The following is a 21519-nucleotide window of genomic DNA, read 5'->3' as shown; positions in this document are numbered from 1 at the left end:
CCTGTCCTTACTTCTGTCCAATTGGATATTCGTTTCAGCAACAACAGCATGCAGCAAAAAATGCCCTCACACTCATTCATCCGTATCATTCATTTTTCATAGCGGACCTGGGAATGTAAATAGAGGCCTTCACCTTGAAGTACAAATAGACACACACACACATGCACGCGCACACACACACCTATAGTGATGGAGGAATTGGATTCAGTGAACATGGCCTTGTAGGTGTCTGTTATTATTGAGATTGAAGGCGTGTATCAACTTGACCCATTCTGAGGATGAGTAAAAAGATGTGTGGCTCCAAATATAGATCTGTTGGGAGGATACAGTATAACCCTTCTAAAGGAGGAATGACCTAGGGCTGCAAGTAACGATTATTTTAATTAGGCTATCGATTAATAATATTAAAAAAAATCTTGTTTGATTTGATGCGTAAAATGTCCGCAAACTGACAATTTGTGAAAAATGCCCATTAATCCAGGCTCAGGTTTTTTAAAACTCCTGCTGTCTTTTAAATCAGAGTATGCTTATATAATTAGGGTGATGTTGGTGGAGCTGTTTATTGAATAAAATGGAAAGCAGTACTACATGATCTTCATCATGTTAATGAACAAACATCACTTCATATCTCACAAAAAAAAAAAAAAAGGTAAACTGGTGAATTAAACCCCCTGATAAAAACACACATTGCCATTCAGGTTAATTGGTTAAACAGATGCATCTTTTCTGAAATAATCAAAGTTTTTTTTTTTTTTAAGATCATGTTTTTATTTGAGCTCGTATATATACTTGCAATATTCTAGGGTTGACAATTGGTGCTCTAACAAAATATCTTCACACTTAGATTTTTGATAAATAATCATCAGTAATGTGGATATAATGACTAAGTGGGTAAAGGCAAATAATAGAACAGCTGGAACAGTCTGGTAAGTTCAGGAAACGACATCACTTTACTGTTATGCAGCCTTTAAAACCAGGAAAAGACAACACATGTCATATTACGATATCCAAAATCAAAGACGATATCTAGTCTCGTATCACAATATCGATATAATATCCATATATTGCCCAGCCCTAAATTGCTTTTTTTTGACAATACATTGCAGTTTTAATTCATAATAATAATCATTAGTTGCAGCTCTTAATGTAATGAATGCGTATTCTTCATTCGTAAAAAAAACTCAACACTATCTAAAGAATGATAAACTGATAAGAAGATATGGGCATATTACAGGCATACAGAAACCCGCAAGTCTGATTCAACAGTTGTTTTTTTTAATTCCTGACTGCAGAATGTCCCAAATAGAGTTGGTAAAATATGTAACCAGACAACTACACTACTGAATTTTCCATAAATGCTGAAAATTAGACTAAGGTTAAAATTAGTGTTGAAATTATGGGAATGAATAGTTGATGGACGGAACATTTTTTGACGTCTAAGTGATGAGTTAGTATTTTTTGTTTGAGAGCAGACAGTAGAGACATGACAGGAAACGAGGAGAGAGAGAGAGAGAGAGACGAGAAGACACTCCACAAAGGTCCAAGCAGGTCCATGGCCAACATTCACTGGAACCAGTTTCTCACATGGGGAGATTTGCTGCTAGGTCCTTGTTGTTAACTGAAATATATTTGGGTTTTGGACAGTGGGTCGGACAAAAGAAGACATTTTGAACAAGTAAGTGGGAAATTGTGACGAACATTGTTCACAAATGTTCTGTCATTTTAAACACAAAACCATTCCTAAGCTAGAAGCGCGTTCGGAGAGCACAGATCACGGCGAAGGCATGCCCTATCTCCTCTATGTTAACTTTCCGTCTTGAGGGGGCGTTCGCGTGAACATTTCTTTGTTATTATTTTAACACCACATGAAAACAGCACAGATGCCCTGTCTCGCAATTATTGAAAGTGAAAAACGATCCGCCCTGTGATTGGGATCTGCTCCAAGATTTAAAGATTTTCTTCTTTGGCCCGTGCTACACCCTTCCACCAAACACACAGACAAACAGACTAACTGCATCCAAAACATCACCTCCTTGGCGGAGTTAATTAGGCATGAGAAAAACAGTTCTACTTTCCCAAAGTCAATTATTTAATGGCCCTATACAAATTGTAATTTTTTAAATCCACTTTTGGACTCAAACCTGCAAAAAACATTGAATTGTCATTCAAATCAAATCATTCGACAAGCTTTCTCCGACATGGGTGAGAGAATGATAACGTCATTTATGATACGATGATGGTCGGAATGGAATTATTGAAACTTGTTTTGTTTTGAACCCAGCAGTTGTTATATTGACTTGCCCGGCGTGGCGTTTTATTTGCCCCGAGCAATCGGGCAACCCTTATTGTTCAACCCTGGACCTTGGAATAGTAGTTTTCCCAAAACAGTCTAAACTCAAGGGCCACTCATTGGCTCTTTTGGGGCATTCCAACCATATCCAGGGTTCAAAATGAACTTTTTCATACAATAAATTGTCTAATAATTGCGATTAACACTATAATTGTCTCTTTCAGTCAAATTTAAAAAATATGTATTTATGTATTACTTTTTAAAACAAAATTAAAGTTTTGAATGAATCCCAGGATACATCTTTTGGTTATATATCGTGTCATGTGACCCAGATGATGTAATAACACAGGTACACAGCCTATGAAGTAAACAACTTTATTATCATAAAACAGTCTTTCTAACTGTCCCCCCCCCCCCCACACCTGTCATATTTGTTGCTATGAACATGTATACAGTCATGTGCCAACAACTAACAATTGAAATAATAATAAAAATATATAGTCCAACCAATAATCACTTATATAATTACAATACGTCATATGTCATATTACAAGTCATATGCCTTAAAGTGCTCATATTATGCTTTTTGGCTTTTCCCCTTTCCTTTATTGTGTTATATATCTTTTTTGTGCATGTTATAGGTTAACAAAGTGAAAAAGCCCAAAGTCCCCCCCCCCAAAGGGACTTACCATCTCCAACAGAAAACACTGTTCACAAACTGCTCCAAACAGCTCTATTGTAGTCCAGCCTTTACTTCAGAGACAAACGTGGTCACTTTGGAACACACGTTATAATGCTCACCTAGCTGCTAGCATGGCACGCCCTCATACTCTGCTTCTGACTGGCTAGTAGTCCTTACCTAGGTACTGTCAGGGCATGCCCTCATACTCTGCTTCTGACTGGCTAGTAGTCCTTACCTAGGTACTGTCAGGGCACGCCCTCATACTCTGCTTCTGACTGGCTAGTAGTCCTTACCTAGGTACTGTCAGGGCACGCCCTCATACTCTGCTTCTGACTGGCTAGTAGTCCTTACCTAGGTACTGTCAGAGCACGCCCTCATACTCTGCTTCTGACTGGCTAGTAGTCCTTACCTAGGTACTGTCAGGGCACGCCCTCATACTCTGCTTCTGACTGGCTAGTAGTCCTTACCTAGGTACTGAGCATGTGCGACTCGACGAACAGAAGTGAGAGGTCTCACTCTGTAGCTAAAACAGAGACCTCAACACAGGGTGAAAAGAGGAGCTGTAGTAATGTGCAGTACAACAAAAATATGGTGTTTTTTGAAAATTAAACTATGTACACCTATTCTGATATAACTTCTAAATACAATTATGAACCTGAAAATGAGCATAATATGAGCACTTTAAGACCTTAGCTAATGTTAGCTACGAAACCGCAATTTTGTAAAATAATTGACAATTAGACAATTATGCAATAATTGTTACAGGCCTATGCTCAGTTTTCAAAGAGCCTTCTTTGTGTATTCAGTATGCATAACACTGTGTGTGTGTGTGTGTGTGTGTGTGTGTGTGTGCAGTGTCAGCATGTCCAGTGAGGTGCAGCCGAGGCCGGACGACAGCCCCAACACAAGTGGGGGAAGCTCGGACGCCGAGCAGAGGGAAGCGGCTCCCCCGGAGCAGCCGGGCCCCGAGCAGCGCGACCAGACCCAGCCCAAGAAGAAGGAGGCCAAAATCTCCAGCAAGACGGCCGCCAAGCTCTCCACCAGCGCCAAGAGGTAGGTTTGCTGCACTGCGTGTCCTCGGCTGAGCGTGTGTGCTTCGCTCCGCCCTGATGGCTCAGCTTAACTATTCAAGTGGTCATCTGTCACTTTCTTATGCTGGGGATTTATTTCTCCATCTCTGGCGCTGGGCGCTCACTGATGTGTTGTGTCCGGGTTTTCCCAGAGATCGTCTGTCAGTCCAAGCAGGGCAGGCTGTAATTGTCTGTGGACGAGGCTAAGTGGCGAAATGATTGATTGATTGAGTTGACCAATTGCAGTGGTGGGATGTAACGAAGTACATTTACTCAATCACTGTACTTAAGTACAAATGTTGAGGTACTTTACCTGAGTCTTTTCTTTTCATATCATTTTCTACTTCTACTACTACAGTAGTACTGCTACATTTCAGAGAGCAATATTGTACTTTTTACTCCACTACATTCATCTGACAGCTTTAGTTACTTTACACGTTAAGATTTTTGCACACAAGACACATGTAGTTTATAAAATCTGATGTTTTATTCTAAAGTAAACTAGTCAACAATATAATGACCTACAAGTCCAGCTGAAATGATCAGACCATTAAACACACAACTGTTTGGATCCTTTACACTTTCTAAAATGGGAGGAGAGTTAGGCATTGAGTACTTGTACTTCTAATTCTTTCAGTACATTTTCCTGATGATACTTACATACTTTTACTTAAGTAACATTTTCAATGCTGGACTTTTACTGTAACAGAGTATTTTTACAGTGTGGTAAATAAGGAAAGGATAGGAATACTTCTTCCACCACTGATTAATTGTTAGTTGGTTAGGGTTACCTTAACCCTAGTCTATATCCTTGACGTTCCACTTCCGGGATTGCTCCGGTGCTGCAGGAAATTCCACCAGATGCATGTGTTTTCCATTTCCTTCCGCTTTCTTTGTGTTGGAATTTCATATTCGGTGGATTAATGAGTACTATTTTTGACTGCTCCTCAGATCTCTGCAGGGTAAATCCAGACAGCTAGCTAGACTATCTGTCCAATCTGAGTTTTCTCTTGCACCACAGCTGTGCGTGTGTGTATCAGAGGAGAGCCCCGCTCTCTGCTAACATGCAGAGAGGACAGAAATTTGGCACCGTTTGATTTAACATGAATCTGTCCTCGGTAGTACTGACGTAATTCGGTCGGTATCCAAAAAAGTACAGAGTTCAACCCTAGCCACTAAATCGTTGCAAGGAATTGTTCTTTTTTTGTTTATCGAACCTTTTGTTTTTAAGTCTTCGTATTACTTACTACAGCAGTGTAGGATCGCAGTCCAATGCACCCTCTTTGAGCTCTTATAAGAGAGCACTGAAAGTGAGGTTTAAAATGTGCTCCGTTATGTGTTGATAGCTGTCTGGAAGTGGGTTGTGTTCACACGGCACTGCCTCTGTTGGGTTTTTCTGTCAACATATTGACTTCATCCTCCCACTTATCTGATCAGATCTTAAAGGCTGGTGGAAAATGATGTTCACCGTTAGGAGTAAACATATAAATTCAACCAGAAAGAGCCAGTGCCAGACTTTTTCCCCACGGGGGATCAATAAAGAGACTACATTATTATTATTTTTCACTTTAAACTCACCCCTGCCGTTTTTGCCCAGTTCCCAGTGAACACAGCACTGATTCAGTTTAGAACCAGTTCGTGGCAGGTTGGCATTGGACATCACGGGGTGATGGCACGGCACAACAGCAGTTGTTATCTGATAGGGTAATAATCTTGGCAAGCAGCACAGCCAGTTCAGCTCATGTGTTGATGCTGATACCAGAGCTGTTGAGAGAGACATTGCTATTCTCTTATACACTGTGCCACTTATACCCTTTATCCACCTAAATTATCATGTATATGCACACAAATTATGCAATAGAGTCATTTCCCAATGCTAGTAGAGGAGAGAGTATGCCTTTTAATGTTTTCTCTCCTTGTGTGTCAAGTAGTAGTAGTAAACACTAAGCAACATGGAGGCTTGTGGAAATGTTTATATCTGTTTCTTATTCAGTCTCTCTTTTAAAACTCAGACCCGACTAATTTGAAACAATGATCAAGCGCTGCCTAGTCTCGCATCGCCAGACCTTCCTCCACAGCGCTGCAGAGGAGGGTCTGTCTAGTCCACACAGCATTCCGGGAGGAGAGCAAAACGTGCTCTGGTTTATTGGCATTTCTTTAAACCAACCACAGTACTCTTGGGCAGCAATAACGGTGCCTCTGCAACGTAGCCTCGGGAAGGAACTTGTTTTGGTGGAACGTGTGTACGTTCAAAAGTAGTTGTAGTCGTGCAACAGAAAACTCAGATTGGACAGATAGTCTAGCTAGCTGTCTGGATTTACCCTGCAGAGATCTGAGGAGCAGTTAACCATAGTCCTCATTAATCCACCAGAGGTTAGAACGGCAACACAAAGAAAGAGGAAGGGGACGGACATCCGGCCGAAAATGAGGGACATCCGGCAGAATTTTCGGTGGCACTGGAGCAATCCGGTAAATGAATCGCCGTCGATGTAGACTAAGCGATGCTTGACCGGAGACTAACGGAATTTGTGGCTGAGATGACAAAGAGTCACGGAAGTTACCGACGGAGGCGACAAACGGCATATCACCGCGCCAGAAAAGGATAGTCCACCCGGGTGCCGTGTTTCCATCCCTGCAGACATTTGTCCTGGGAATGAAAGCCGATTGTAACCCGTCCCACTGCAGTCCAAAGCCAGATGTTAGTGGGGTTTTGTTTGGCCAGTGGGAAAGGTTATTGGCAGCTGCAGTCACAGTAGGTGGTAGAACAAGCCGACTAGAAGTGCTAGAAGCACTGTCGCCAAAATAAAAGTGCACAATTCGACTTATCTTAATTTTCAAGCATACAAATGCATGGAGTGTATTAATCAAACCTTGAAGGGTGGGTGGAGCCACTTGAACGCAACCAAAGGAGCATGAAAACCTGTACTGTAAGTGCCCAGTCAAACCATAACGTGGTCCAGCAGAATGCAGGATTTAATGTGTCTTTGCTGGAAGCTTAGTGATGTACTGTCTTCTACTTGTGCTCTTGCTATCTGGTCAGTTAAGGGCTGTGTTATACTATTAAAGAAGTGGTGTCACGCTGGAAGGCAGAGTGAAAAGCAAGCCATCATAGAGATAGGGGGCGAAGCAATATCATTTAAATATGGGGACAAGGACACACACGTCGGAAGATATTCATAGTGTTGCACTCGGTTGTTCACACTTAAAAGGGACGGAAATAGTTGTGTAAAGAATGGGGGGAAAAAGAGAGCTCGAGAGAGAATTTTAAACCCTGGCTCCTTTGCAACCTCCACACAGCTCACGACGTGAATAGAGTAGGTGTGAATCTCGGATTGTCGTTTTTTTTTTGGAAAGTTATAGAAATAGTTGAATACAGCCCCACCCTAATCTGATGTCGGACAGGTGTGTGTGTGTGGGGTGGAAGGCAGGGGGTTTCCGAAGCTACTTGACCATCCAACAAACAGATGGAGTATACTGGCTCCCTCAGCAGTTACTGGGAACATAAAGGTCAGTACTCTCAAGACGTGTCATTCGTTAACAGAGCAAATTTGTGTGTCAAAGCTGAACACTCCATGTGGATTTACTTCGCCACTGCAAACAAATCCACTGATCGCACCCATTTCTTTTGAAATGAAATAAATTGGGTTTAAAAATGTTGCCATGTGCGACCAGGCACTAAAGGCCAGGGTATGCTTGAAAAAGTGTTAATAGACTAATAAAAGTCGGGTTGAAAAGCCTGCCATCACAGACATAATAATCATTCAAATAGAGATAACTGCGCACACTGTCGGACAACTTTCCACACAGGCTTTTTTTTAGTGTTTCTAGTAGGGATCGACCGATATGGATTTTTTAGCGCCGATACCGATTTTTGGGAGCCGATGCTGCTTTTGCTCCCTCAATTTACATCATAAAAATGTAAACCCTGCCACACTGGATTTGTTTTCGGAATCTGCTCTGCCTTTTCTTTAAAAATAATGAACAAAAACACAGATCAGTGTCACTTCTGCAATCATCTTACATTCATATCACCCAAATGATGTGTTGCAATGTGCATCATATGATGGGTGCACTGCGTTAACTGTGCAAGGTTGAAAGGCTTTCATCAATATCTACAACACAGCCTGGACAGATATCTGTTGTGAAGACAGATATAATGAGGTCATCACAAAATGTCCTTTGTCAACACATTTCAATAATTTAAGAAAACAATAAACCTGAAAAGTAGCCATTGAAATAAAGTGCTTGATTTGTAATTTAAGACTGCCATGCACTCTGCTAGTGGGGGAGGGGCAGTGCATGGTCTGCATGTGAACTGCAGCATCTCCAGCAACACAGAGCTGCCTGTGGACGCCTGTCTGTAAATAATGCCGGGAAAAAACTATCGGCGAACGCAGCAGCCGCGTATCGGCCGATACGCGTAAAAACGCAAATATCGGCCCGATATATCGGCCGGGCGATAAAATCACACATTTGTATACGAAAAGTGACAAGTAGTTGCGATTGGAAAAAGAGATATTGACAGAAAAGGTCAAACCCTGCCTTCTTTCCCACACCTGGCCAATTGCTGTGTGAAGTGGGGGGGGGGGGGCAGCATACACAGTAGCCAAATCTGGTAACTGTCTCTTTGTGTCAGAACTCCCTGGGGTTTACTTTAATGGAAGCCTCTGCATTTGCGCTTGTAACTACTCTGCACCAGATATTTCCTGGGGAAAAAATCCTGTGGACACAGCAGACTGTTGTGAAATAAATACAGAGATGACTTCTTATCGCCAGTGATGGCTACAACATAAAAAAATAAAGGCCTCGAGGGTTACAATTTTGTAGTAAGGTTGACAGGCGCGGGGTTATTTAGTCGCTCTTCAGTGCTAGTTCCTGTAATAAATCATCGGCTGCTCCACACCCAAACCAAAAGCCGGTGTTTTCCATCATTACAACTAGGCTCCGATGATATTGACTTATTTGCATTTGTCGAAGCTTGCAGAATGTAATAGTTTAGCGCTATTGTGTCTCAAGGGATTTCCAAATGCAATGAGCTGTGGAACATTAGAGAAAGCAAGTGTTTGGTTAAAACGGCCATGCACGAGAGCATGAGGAATTCACAATATAATCACTGCTTCCCCCCCCCTTTGGATTCCCCGGCCTTGTTACTGCACCACTCTCCCTAACAGGTCCCCAGCTTCAGCCTTCAAAATGTGCCACCTCAGGAAATACTGCAGATAAAATTACACGGCACGCACTCGAGCTGAGAATGACTCCACGACCGTGGAGATTGTATTACAGGCTCCTTTGCAAATATGTGTATTTTTTTCCTCCTTCTCTAAGTGAGTTGTGTGCAGTCCTTTTCTCACCGGGAGAGTTTAAAGGAAAATCCTCCCCTTGGATACTTTGCGTTATGTATCACCAACCAACCAACCTATTAGAGGTGTTGAAATGAATCAAATAATCCATGCATCGAATCGTGGACATGGGCGATGCTGCATCGATAATCGGCCGGGCCATAATCGATTATTTCTGTTTACAATTTAATGTAGGCCTAACAACCTTTCTGTTTACATATTCTGTTATGTTTTGCACATTCAGGAAGTGCCATGTGCTCAGTGCTGTAGTTTTATGTATCCAATTTATTTAGTATTAGAGCACTGCAGAATGTTTTGTTTTTGAAGCTTGAAAAGCTATGAATTAAATATCCTATATGGCTTTAATAGAAAAATGTATTTGACGCATCGTGATGCATCGAGATATCGACTCGCTGACATGATAATCGAATCGGGAGATCAGTGAAAATTCACACCTCTACAACCTATGATGTACAGTCCATTCCAGGAGTACTTTTACACAGAAGTCAACATACAGTATATTTCAAACCCAGTACACCCAGTGACCCATCATGCCACCGCCAACCTCGAGTAGGAGAGGGTAGGAAAAGATCGTGGTTTGGGTTGAAATCCGATGTTACTTTACTTCCGGTTCACGCACACGATGCAGAACGTGACATAGCTTTGTCCTGTGTTTGTTCTCCCCATCCACCACCCATACACGCCCCCTTACGCTGAATTTGGCGCTCTACTGCTTCGTCACCCTACTTCCTGCTTGGCTCCGTCTACGACCACTAGAGGGCGCCACCACTATAAACGTAAATATGAGTCGTAGTTGGAACGGTCGCAGTTTGGTAAGGTTTATGCACAAAAACTACTTAATTAAGTTCAGAAAAGATTGTGGTTTGGGTTTCAATCGGTGTACGGGGAATACAGTATACTTGTGGGGTCTGCACAGCCTTGTGGGGCCCAAAATGCTGGACCCCACAAGGTTAAAGGTCTGTTTGAGGGTTAAGAATTAGGATTAGAATGAGGTTCTGGTTAGGGTGAGGGTAAGGGTTAAGGTTAGGCATTTAGTTGTGATGGGTAAGGTTAGGTTAAGGGGCTAGGGAATCCATTATGTCATGGAGTCCTGTGTGTGTGTGTGTGTGTGTGTGTGTGTGTGTGTGTGTGTTACAGTACTTATCAATTAACGCTGCATGTAGCACCACCTATTTTAAAAGAATGCGTGACTGAACTTAGCTGTGCCACCTTCCGGTATGACAGGGCCTTTAGTCTTTTAGAAGTTAGTTCCATCATCACATCTTGCAAAAACCACAACCTTAATCCGTCCAAGATGTAGCGGGGGGGAGGTATCTAGCTCTGAACTAGAGGATGGATACCCGATGGATACCCGAACCGAGCCGGGTTGGGCTCGGTCACATCAGCGCGATAAGGAATTGAGCATTTTACAGTAAACAGCTTATTAACGTGCGCTTGTTGCCTCGCGTCCGCTGATGAGCTCATCTGTTGACATTTCCGAATGCCTTCCTACAGTTGCTTAATACAAGCGGGCTTTCCACACAAACATGTGTCATTAGTATGAGATAAAAATGAGATTTTAACTGTGTCGGGCTCGGACATGAATATCTTACTGCTCTGTCGGACGCGGGCCGGGCTCGGACAGAAAAATGCGGCGCGATCCGCACTCTACTCTGAACATAGTTTTCATGGCTGCTAAGCCAGCCGTCAATACAGGCAGTAGCTCAGTCAGTAGGGAGATGGGTTGGGAACCGGAGGGTTACTGGTCCCATACGGACCATGTATGTATGGTGGTGGACTAGTAGCTGGAGAGGTGCCAGTTCACCTCCTGGGCACTGCCAAGGTGCTCTTGAGCAAGGCACTGAACCCCCAACTGCTCGGGGCACCTTTCCATGGGAAGCTCCTTCACTTTGCATATAGGTACTGAGCATGTGTGTGTAATTCAGGCCTGTGTGTATGTGTGTAATAACAACAACAGAGTGAAAACATTGTAATTTCCCCTTGTGGGATTAATTAAATTAGTATTACATTATTAACTTGCATTCTTTTGAACACCGCAATCATTACAAGTGTTACAATGGTTTCAAAGCATCTTATATCTCCCTCATACATTCAACAGTTCCTCCTGTTGACAGTGCTAAACCACATGCTTGTAGTGGTGAGTCCATTTGGCCTTGATAGTATCTTCATTCTATCTGAAAATAGGGAGCCAGTAGGGGAAATTAGAGAAATTATTTAGTTTATTGTAATTATTACGGTCTTACTTCTAATGCAATTTTGTTTTATGTTTCAGCCTTGATAATTATACCTGATTGACATGAAAAAGATTTTTGTTTTCCTCACAAAGAAATGATGCAGCATGGCAGTCCACCTGTCACGACTCTTCCATTCTGCAGAGCCATTACATACGGTGGATTTTCTCTCCAGTGTACAGTAAAATAGCATTTGAACACGTTTGACACATACCTCTCCCCTCAAGCAGCAAAAGAGCTGTAGTGTAATGTAAATGAGCCCCACATGGCTTTGCCCTGTGACTACTGCACATCCATTCATTGCCGTGCCGATGCTGAAACAATATATCATGTCAACATCGACCTCTTGTCTTTCTCCTCTTCCTTTCAATAGCAAATTGTTTTTGTCCCGGCTAACAAACAGCTGATCAATATGAGTAGTCTATTATTATTATTGTTGTTATTATTTTGTTTTATAGCACCCTTGAACATTTTGAGCTATGGCAGGGAAGCGATGTGAAGACAAGATGCAAGGGGAATGGAAAAGGAAAACAAATGGAATGTTTTTGTTTCTCAGTATAATAGAGAATGTGCAGTGTTTGAGCTTGCATACTTGGGAGTTTGCACTTGGCAAGCTGAATTTCCAGAGTCCAGACTTGTGAGATTGTGAGGATGCAGCACACTTTATGTGCCCTTTTGTAATTGGGACACCACCAGCTCAGCCAGATCTGATGATCAGGCTTCAACATAACTGTACACCGCCCCCAGACAAACCGATTTGGCAGCAACAAATATCAGATTTAATCATGAAGACCAAAGTTTATCTTTCAAAAGAAATTGTATCTTCTTCTTTTTTAAACGCTATAAAGGCCTAAAGCTCCCTGCTGACTCGCGCTCTGCTCTGCTCACATGCTCTGCTCACATGCTCTGGATGTAAAGCACTTGGAGTGTTTGCTAAAGGCTCATTTATGGTTGTACATAGTCTGCAGAGCCTATTCCGTAGCCTATGTAAGTGGCCTACTCAATTGTGAGGATGCGCTGTTGTGTCTGCGTTGTTCTAAGGTATCTCTTGGGAGATAATATTAAGAGAATAGCAGAGCCGATACACGTGTGTGCGTGGGGGGTGTGTGGTAGAGCGAGTGAGTGAGTGACGGGGATTAGCTTCGGAGCGAGTACCGACTCTAGAGGCACAGACAGAGGAACAAAGTGTCTCCCCTGTTCTTTCTGACCACGGTGGGAAATCTGGAGCAGGAGAAGTTAACCCTCTCCTTGATTTCATGTTGTTTATGGAGAAGGAGAACCAGGAGATGAGTCGGGGGAAATGCAACACCACCAAGCCACGGCCAAACGGACCAATCAGTTGTTGTGGTCTGCGTCGCCGCGACATGTAGTTACATTTCTGGGGAGGTGCACATCAGGCTACGTATCTCTGCCTACCTATGTAGGTATCTACGGCAACCTACCTAAATCAAGCTTAAGACTAGAAAAGGGCTATATCAAGGTCATTACCATTTACCTTATGGGGTGACCGGGCGCTCCAGCTGGTAGGTCCTCATGTCCCTGAAAAAAATGACAGATGTTCCACTGGGCTTTATTTCGATAAATACACCACGTTTCAAATCTACACATTTCATTTATTCAGTTTTAAAGTTCATTCGTAACCTGTGAAACAGCCGCTGAGCAGACAATCTATCAGTACCTTCATTTAGTACCTGTTCTGGGGCTTTTGCTCATATCTCATGATCTTCATCAGGAGATGGAGTTTGCCCAGTTGCTTTTAAGTGCGCCAACATGACCAAGAAGTGCTTACTCTGAAGAAAAGAAAATTGTACATACAATTCGAGAAGAACTGGTCAAACTCAATCTACTGATGAAGATCATGGCACATGATCGAAAGCTCCAGAACAGCTACTAAGTGGATCCTGCGGTGAGATTGTTTTCTCAACTGGTTGATGCCTTGTCTAAATAACACAATAGCAGTTACAGATTTAAAAATGAAACTCTTACAGTATAGGGCTGGGTATTAGGGGTGGGAGAAAAAATCGATACAGCATAGTATCGCAATATATTCCGTGGCAATACCGTATCGATACACGGACGCCAAGTATGGATCTATTATTATATATGTGTTGGTCAGTTTGTCTGCTTGACAATCCCATTTTGGAGCAATACAATTGAAGTGAGATGAACAAACGAAAAAACGAAAAATGTATCTTTTTAGATAAAACAGATGTTGACAAAGTTTCCTTTTGGGGACATCATTTGAAATCGGGGAAAAATTAGAAGTTGGAAAAAAGGTAATGAACTGCAATATATTGCAGAATATTGCAATATGTTTAAAATCGAAATAATATCGTATCGTGACATAAGTGTCGTGATGATATCGTATCGTAAGGCCTCTGGTGATTCCCACCCCTACTGGGTATCGTTCAATACTGATACCGATACCAATACCGCGCCTTCTATATCGGTTCCTAAACGATACTTTTTGCGATACCAATACAAAAAGGAATTACAACATTACGGCATTACAACATTTTATTTTTTTTTAGCTCCTACTGCGTGAGCCTCATCTCTCTGTGTAACGTAGAGTCTTTCCTGCGTGTCTCTACGACGTGTAACATTAGACAGGGGACCCCTAACCCTAACCTATTATTAGATCTTGGTAGAAGCATGCTGCGTTCTTATTGGCTCACTGACGCTGATGAGATTTACTGCTTAGGTATTGAAATGGGGTATTGAATGACGAGGCATTTTTCGATCCCCGATACTTTAGAGGATATTCGGTCAGAAATAGTGTGCCTAAAAAAAACTACTCAAGTATATATGCTGGAATAGTTTTCACTCAGTAGCTTTCCCTAGTGCTTTGATGATTTAAATCTTGAGCTAGCAAGTCATTCCTGCTGTGTTTAATTAACTCCTCCATACAGCACTTTCACATCCACACTGTGGAGGTCGGGCAGAAGCGTTATGTTAATGTTAGTTTTTCAAAGCTTGTGTCATAACTAATTTCATACGAGTGATTTGAGAGTGAATAACTTCCACATACTCACAGACTATCTTCGCCTGTCGGAGGCGGGGGTGGGGGGTCTCTGCCGGCTGCGGTTAACCCAAACATCTCTCTGCCTCCACCGTCGGTGTTAAATGTGTTTGGTTGAACTCTGCCACCGCGGTGATGATGGCGACGCTTGAGAGTGCCACTCATAAGTCGGCTGCCAGATTCATCAATGCAAAGTCTTCAAAGCCCTCCATAATCTTGCTCCTCCATACCTCTCCTTCAGCCCTACACTCCATCCCGAACACTGCAATCCTCCTCTTCCTCACTGCTCTCCACTCCTGCCCGCCTGTCCACAATAGGGTTTAAAGCCTTCAGCCATTCTGCTCCTCGCCTTTGGAACTCCCTCCCACTATCCATCCGAACCATACAGTCTCTACCCACCTTTCAAACCTCCCTCAAACCCACCTTTTACGAAAGGCCTACCCCACAGGATACACTCTCCATCAAAATAATGGATGAAATGCAATTTCACATAATTTTGGACATTTATTTTGACCATGTCTTTGTCTAAAACATTGGAGAAGCTATAGCAGATAATTAGCAAGTTTTGTCTTTTTGAGTGGTATTTATTTATTTAAGAAGTCCACGATCATGTCCTGCAATCATTAGATCTGAGAAAAGGCCAGGGTTCAACGCTAAGGTTTTTTAGTAAAAGTAAAACGTTGAAAGCATCAAAACAGCAAATTCAAATTAAATGATTAAGATACAATGACGCAAGTAGGTTGTCACATTTACTTGCCCAAAGTGGCGTCTAACTTGTCCCGGGCCATCGGGCAACCCTCATCGTTGAACCCTCAAAGTTAGTTAGTTAGTTTTGATGCTCATGTTGATTTTTACATTCATTCAGCTTAGAGGGTGCCCAAAAGGGCTTGGGTGCTGCGCCTAAGCCTTATAACGGTAGAAAAAAACCCTTGCTTCTTAACAAACCAAGAAGAAAAGAAATATTTAAGGTCATAGAAGCACTTTTACACGCAGTCTACGGAAAGTTGTGGAAAAAGCATGGAAACGTACAGTACATCCATCAAACCACTGTAAAAAAGTCCAAAGTTGAAACATTTAGAGTGTAGGGCTTCATCATCATCTGTAAATAAGGCTGAGATGGCACTCTCTGCATGGAGAGAGGATAACAGCAGCATTCACAGCTGACTGAGTGACCGGAAAGTAGAACACCTGGCCGCCGGATCCTTGTTGGCAAATCACTAAGGACATGCTGGACATGCTGGGCATCAGTGGGACCGGGAGGAGCTGTAGTATGTGAATCACCTTCCAAATTCAATGGGGAGCCATATTTGGCCATTTGGGGCCAGTGCAAAGTCAGGCACTTCAGCAATAGAATTGTCAAAATCTTGATTTTGGAGCTGGGTTTTCTCTTTGGAGCTGTTTTTTCTCCACCATTCCAATTTCACAATTCCACACAGTTGATATGTAGATAGTATACATAGTTATGAAATGAACACTTAACCAGGGAGATATCTGACCTCGCTATGGTCTATTCATTAAACCCTTTTTTATGTGCCTGCCCAGTGTGGAAATGCTCCAAAGAGCTCCCTGAAAGCGTGAGGGCTGAGACAGGACCACGATCAGCTGCTAAATTAATGATGTGATTCATATGATTCCTTTATCCGACATGCCCTTTTGACATCATTATCAATTCATGATCGTGTGGTTTAAAAAAAAAAAAAAAAAAGGCAAATATTCAGGCGTGATTGCATCCCCCGTGTTGATCTTGCGTGACAAGACTCATTCCTGTGTTCAGGAGCTCATTAGAAAAGCAATGAGGTATTCAGTGTACATACACTTACAGATTGAGTTTACATTGTGTGTGTGTGTGTATAAGACTGGGATTATATATAACACAGAGCTTTTCTTTCTTGTTTCAGAATCCAGAAAGAGCTTGCAGAGATAACCTTGGACCCGCCGCCAAATTGCAGGTAGGAGCCTGTTAATTGTGTGTTTTTAAAAGGGCTATTCTCCCCCGACACCTGATGTGTGTGTGTGTGTGTGTGTGTGTGTGTGTGTGTGTGTGTGTGTGTGTGTGTGTGTGTGTGTGTGTGTGTGTGTGTGTGTGTGTGTGTGTGTGTGTGGATTGTGCCGGCTCAATGAGTCACATGAATAGCATAGGTAGATTATTGTGCTGTATTTGCACCACTGTTTGCTCAGGCTGAAGCCTAATGAATAGACCTTGTAGGCAGTCTGAAGCATGAATACAGGACGACTCGGGGTTTCAAGGAAAAATAAAATATATTTATATCTGTGCCATTGACCTGATTGACAGTGTTTACCATTAGGATCACTGTATCAACAGCGCTGTGTTTGCTCACGCTTCCCCGAGGGTGGGATAGGCACTGTGCCGCTGTCTTTCCCAAGCGTGGTGAAAGACAGCGGTACGCTCCTGCCAATCAAGATCTGAGTAAGAGCTTTCATTGTGTGCAGAGTTTTGTTGAGTCAGCATTTGGTATTCTTCTCAAACCGACTTGACTTTTGGGAGCAGCGTTAGCGGTGGAGGTAACGGTGAGCAGCGCACGCAGCAAGTTCCTGAAGTCCAGGCATTTCCTGTGGGGCTGAGAAAGCAGGGGAAGTCATTGATGCATGGAAGCTCTCAGGCATGTAGGCCACAGCTGGGTTTAGTCGCTCCAAATATTTCTACCCGATGCAAAAGAGTTGGGACGCACCGACCCGGTATTTTCTCTTCCAGTACCAATCCTGATACCTGGTGTCTTTTTATGGTTTTTCAAGGCCAATACCGACTATTAGTAGTTAATGAAACCGATATTTGATTTTCTCCATATCGCCCAGTCTTAATTCAAAGCTTTATTTTTGGGAAGACCGTAAGAATACACCTCAAGTGAACATCTATTGTTTTTATGGTTTACTGAAAGATTTTTCTCTTCTTTTGTCATTTTTGAAAAACAAATGCTACATGTTCAGCACCTGCTGGCTCACTATGTTAACTCATCAAAAAGATGTAACATCGTGAAAGCCATTCTCCCCCTTTGAAAAGTTTGTATCTGCAGACATCTCCTTAAATGGAGATTGAGCCTCTCACCTGTCACAATAGAACAATTCCTCAACCATTCTGCTTGCAGTGTTACTGCACAGCCACAGTGTATTTTTTAGCAGTGACAGAACACCTGTTATTATGAAGGTACTATATCTGTCACAATCGGAGCGATCTCCTTGGGCAGTTCTGTTTGTCGGCTCTCCGATCTCAAAGACGAGGCTAATCTGGCCGAAGCAAGCCTTTATGTTTCCTGACAAAGGGCCAAACAGCAGAGGGGGGAAAAAGAAATTTCACAGGCATACGTTTGTATAGAAAATGACATTTTTGTGTAAAGGGAGGCTTCCTTGAAGAATGTCCACGCTGAAAGGAGCCCTCTTGAAAGAATGAAAGGCGCTTGGCTGCAGTCGGGAGACCTCAGTCATATGTGAAAAATTATACTCGGGCTGCTCGAGTGTATTTCAGCGGCAGGCAGGAGATATGAGCTGGGGGGGGGGCGCAGCGCTACTTGAAATGTAGATTCCTGTATTCATATGCCCCTTGGGGTATTTGCCTCACTCAGATTGCTCCCGAATCCCCACCAAGGCTGTCACATCCCCCGGTGTTTGATTTACTCTATACGTTTCACCACAAAGATCCCGATTCAGCCCGTTGTGTTTGATAAGCAAAGCACTCTGTCAGCATTAAAAACCTTCCTCTGAGATAAATTCCCTTTTAAACTGTCTGTCTGTCTGTCTGTCTGTCTGTCTGTCTGTCTGTCTGTCTGTCTGTCTGTCTGTCTGTCTGTCTGAACAAAAGGCTCCACGTCTCCCCGGCCCTTTTCCTCACCTACTAATTGATCCGACAGTGTTAAATAGGCTGTGTTCGCTGAAAGACATCAGATGTGAGGGGTTGTGAGCGGACGCTGTGATGCAGCTCATTACCCCACAGGCTTCAGCTTCTTTCTTCTTCCCCCCCACCCCCCTGCCAGAATAAAGCACAGCTCATGATCACAGCTGCTCCTACAAACTCTGACTCCTTTTCTGCATTGCCTTTCCTCAGGAGAAGGAATGGTTGTGTAATTATTATTATTATTATTATTATTATTATTATTATTATTATTATTATAAGTTGATTTGATATAGCACCTTTTACAGACAAATTCACAAAGTGCTGCACATGATAAAAATGGTTAGAGTACAGTAAGACCCAAACAGTAAATGAGCAGGCAAAAGAGAAATAAAATACCAATGGAAATAAAAGATTAAAATAATTTAAAAACCCAAAGTTACAAACATGAGACAAAAGCGAGTTTAAACAAGTTTTTTAAAAGCATCAACCGAGACTGCAGAATGTAAAGGCCTCTTTACAGTCGCCGCACCCGACCTGTCGTGCGCCAATGTGACGTCCAGGATTTAAAGTGTGCGACCACTCTTATTTTTTTTTCAGCGGCGCACGGCAAAGCGGAAACGGGAAGCGTAGACGAGTTCGAGGGCAACCGGATGCCAGGACTCTCAGGGTGACTGTAAAGGCAGTTATACACCAACCAGACAGCCGACCGTTGGCAGAAAAGGCGAGTTGGTCCAAAAAAGTGCCTCCATAACAGCAGGAGGCGCTAATCTGTATTGTCGCCCAAAAAATGAAAACCGGCAGCTGATTGGACGAACGCGTCACATGGATCTGGCTGCTGCTTCCGGATTTTGGATTTTTCGAACGGCCATTACTGGCGACTCATTCAGAATACGATCTCATATTGTACTAAAATAGTTCACCGAAACGTGTTTCTGAAAACATTTTAAGCGAGAAATAGGCCGTGCAGTTGCTGAATCTGTCTTCATTTCAGATCGACAAAGGTCAGTTTAAAAGATTTTCGTCAGATTTTGAGAGGCTTAGTCACGGTCATCCCGCTTGCCGTTTCCGGGTGAGTCCCGACTGCCCTGTCTCTGACTGAGCATGTCAGGTCGGCCAAAATGAAGGCCAACAGCTCCTCCAACGGATGACGGCACAGAACACACCTCACAGACTCGAGTCACTGACCTCGCCAGACTGTCCAACGGCCGATTATCGGACCGGTGTGTAGCTGCTTTAAGTCTCTCTTGTAAACTTACCGGGTTAAGATGAGTTCTTTTATGGTGAATGAAAGGCTTGATCCGACCAAGTAGGTCATCCAATCAAATCGAAGCATTGACGTCCACGCTGCTGCCAGTTCTGCCGTTGTTTACCTTTTTTCTTCTTCTTCCAGTCCGTAGAAATAACAAAGTCGGTAGCCTTTCCTCATTAGCGACACCTCTGTTCAGGAGAAGACTGCAACTAGTGTCGCGACTACCACGCGCGAGTATAAATAGTTACGGCGCTCCCATGACGTGTCACTGGCGCGCGACAGGTCGGGTACGGTGAGTATACCAGACGCCTTAGACAATAGGAAGGGCATTCCACAGAGTCGGAGCCACCTCTTCAAAGGAACGGTCACCTTTTAGTTTTTAAAGGAGTGCTTGGGACCACCAGTAATCCCTGGTCAGAAGACCTGAGGGACCTGTTAGTAATGTAAGGATGGAGCAGGTCAGGGATATAAACAGGTGACCATGCAAAGCTTTGTAAGTCAGAACAAGAACTTTAAATTGGATCCTGAACTTGAAAGGAAGCCAATGTAACGTGGATGAAGTGGGAGTGATGTGCAACATCCTGCTGGACCTGGTGTAGTCCCTCTCAGGGAGGAAAATAAAACGCCTTTAACTTGAACTAAGACAGCATGCCTTGTTTTACATATCGATTGGCTTCATTTTAAAAGGACTAGTAAACTAGTTTTCTTTGGAGCCGTATGAGGAAATATTTTTCATGATTCTTTTTAATCATCTTTGTCACCCTGCCAGAGAGTAATTAATTGAATGTGACAAGCACTCTAGAAGGGTATGTAAATAGCCCCCACACCAGACACATTATATCAGCCGTGTGTGTGTGTGTGTGTGTGTGTGTGTGTGTGTGTGTGTGTGTGTGTGTGTGTGTGTGTGTGTGTGTGTGTGTGTGTGTGTGTGTGTGTGTGTGTGTAATAATTACCATATCCTTTCATGACAGTCCTGGCAGCATTTTGATAAGAATCCCCCATCGGCTGAGGGGAAACAATGTGTGGATTCCAAGGGGGAATTGGCCATTCTCTCTCTCTCTCTCTCTCTCTCTCTCTCTCTCTCTCTCTCTCTCTCTCTCTCTCTCTCTCCTTCCTTCTTAATCGCATCTAGACTTTGTGTGTTCCAGAGGTATATCCCTGAAGATCTTAAGAAATGAAAGCAATAAGGCAGAAGAAAGTGTTGCTGCGGAATGGGTTGAATGAGAGAAATGTAAATCCATCCCTGTCTATTGATTTGTAGATATGATTGACTCAAACCCAGCTCGGCTTTCATTGTCTGCCGTGGAGCGCTGATTCACTTCCTCAAGGGACGGCGATAGACGCGTCAAAACAGGCAAAAAACAGCCCAGCAATTTAATTAATCTTTCATTTGCTGCAGATTCAGCCCTGAGCGTTCCATAACACCAGTCTGACCTGATGTAGACACACACTTTCTCTGGTCGTGAGAAGTGGTGGAATGTAACTGAGTACATTTTCTCAAGTACTGTACTTCTTTTCTTTTCATTTTCTCAAGTACAAATTTTGAGGTACTTGTACTTTAATTTATTTCAAATAAAATTGTATTTATAGTATCAAATCATAACAAAAGTTATCTCAAGACACTTTACAGAGGTCTAGACCACACTATAATTTACCCGACAATTCCAGTAATTCCCCCAAGAGCGAGCATTTAGTGCGACAGTGGCGAGGAAAAACTTCCTTTTAGGCAGAAACCTGGGACAGACCCAGGCTGTTTGTGGGCGGTGTCTGA

At 42.9% G+C, this 21519-nt stretch overlaps 1 protein-coding gene across 1 annotated transcript in view; it reads left to right on the top strand.

Moving 5' to 3' along the window:
• Positions 1-21519, top strand: part of LOC144529013 (ubiquitin-conjugating enzyme E2 E2-like) — a 94862-nt gene that overhangs the window by 1414 nt on the left and 71929 nt on the right. Inside the window, exons 2-3 of the mRNA XM_078267934.1 lie at positions 3828-4025; positions 16551-16601. Coding sequence (XP_078124060.1) covers positions 3835-4025; positions 16551-16601 — 242 coding nt within the window. The 5' untranslated portion in view covers positions 3828-3834. The remainder of the gene's footprint in view (positions 1-3827; positions 4026-16550; positions 16602-21519) is intronic.

Source organism: Sander vitreus, chromosome 14 (assembly GCF_031162955.1).
Source record: "Sander vitreus isolate 19-12246 chromosome 14, sanVit1, whole genome shotgun sequence".
Lineage (NCBI taxonomy): Eukaryota > Metazoa > Chordata > Actinopteri > Perciformes > Percidae > Sander > Sander vitreus.
This window is presented reverse-complemented; position numbering and strand designations above follow the sequence as displayed.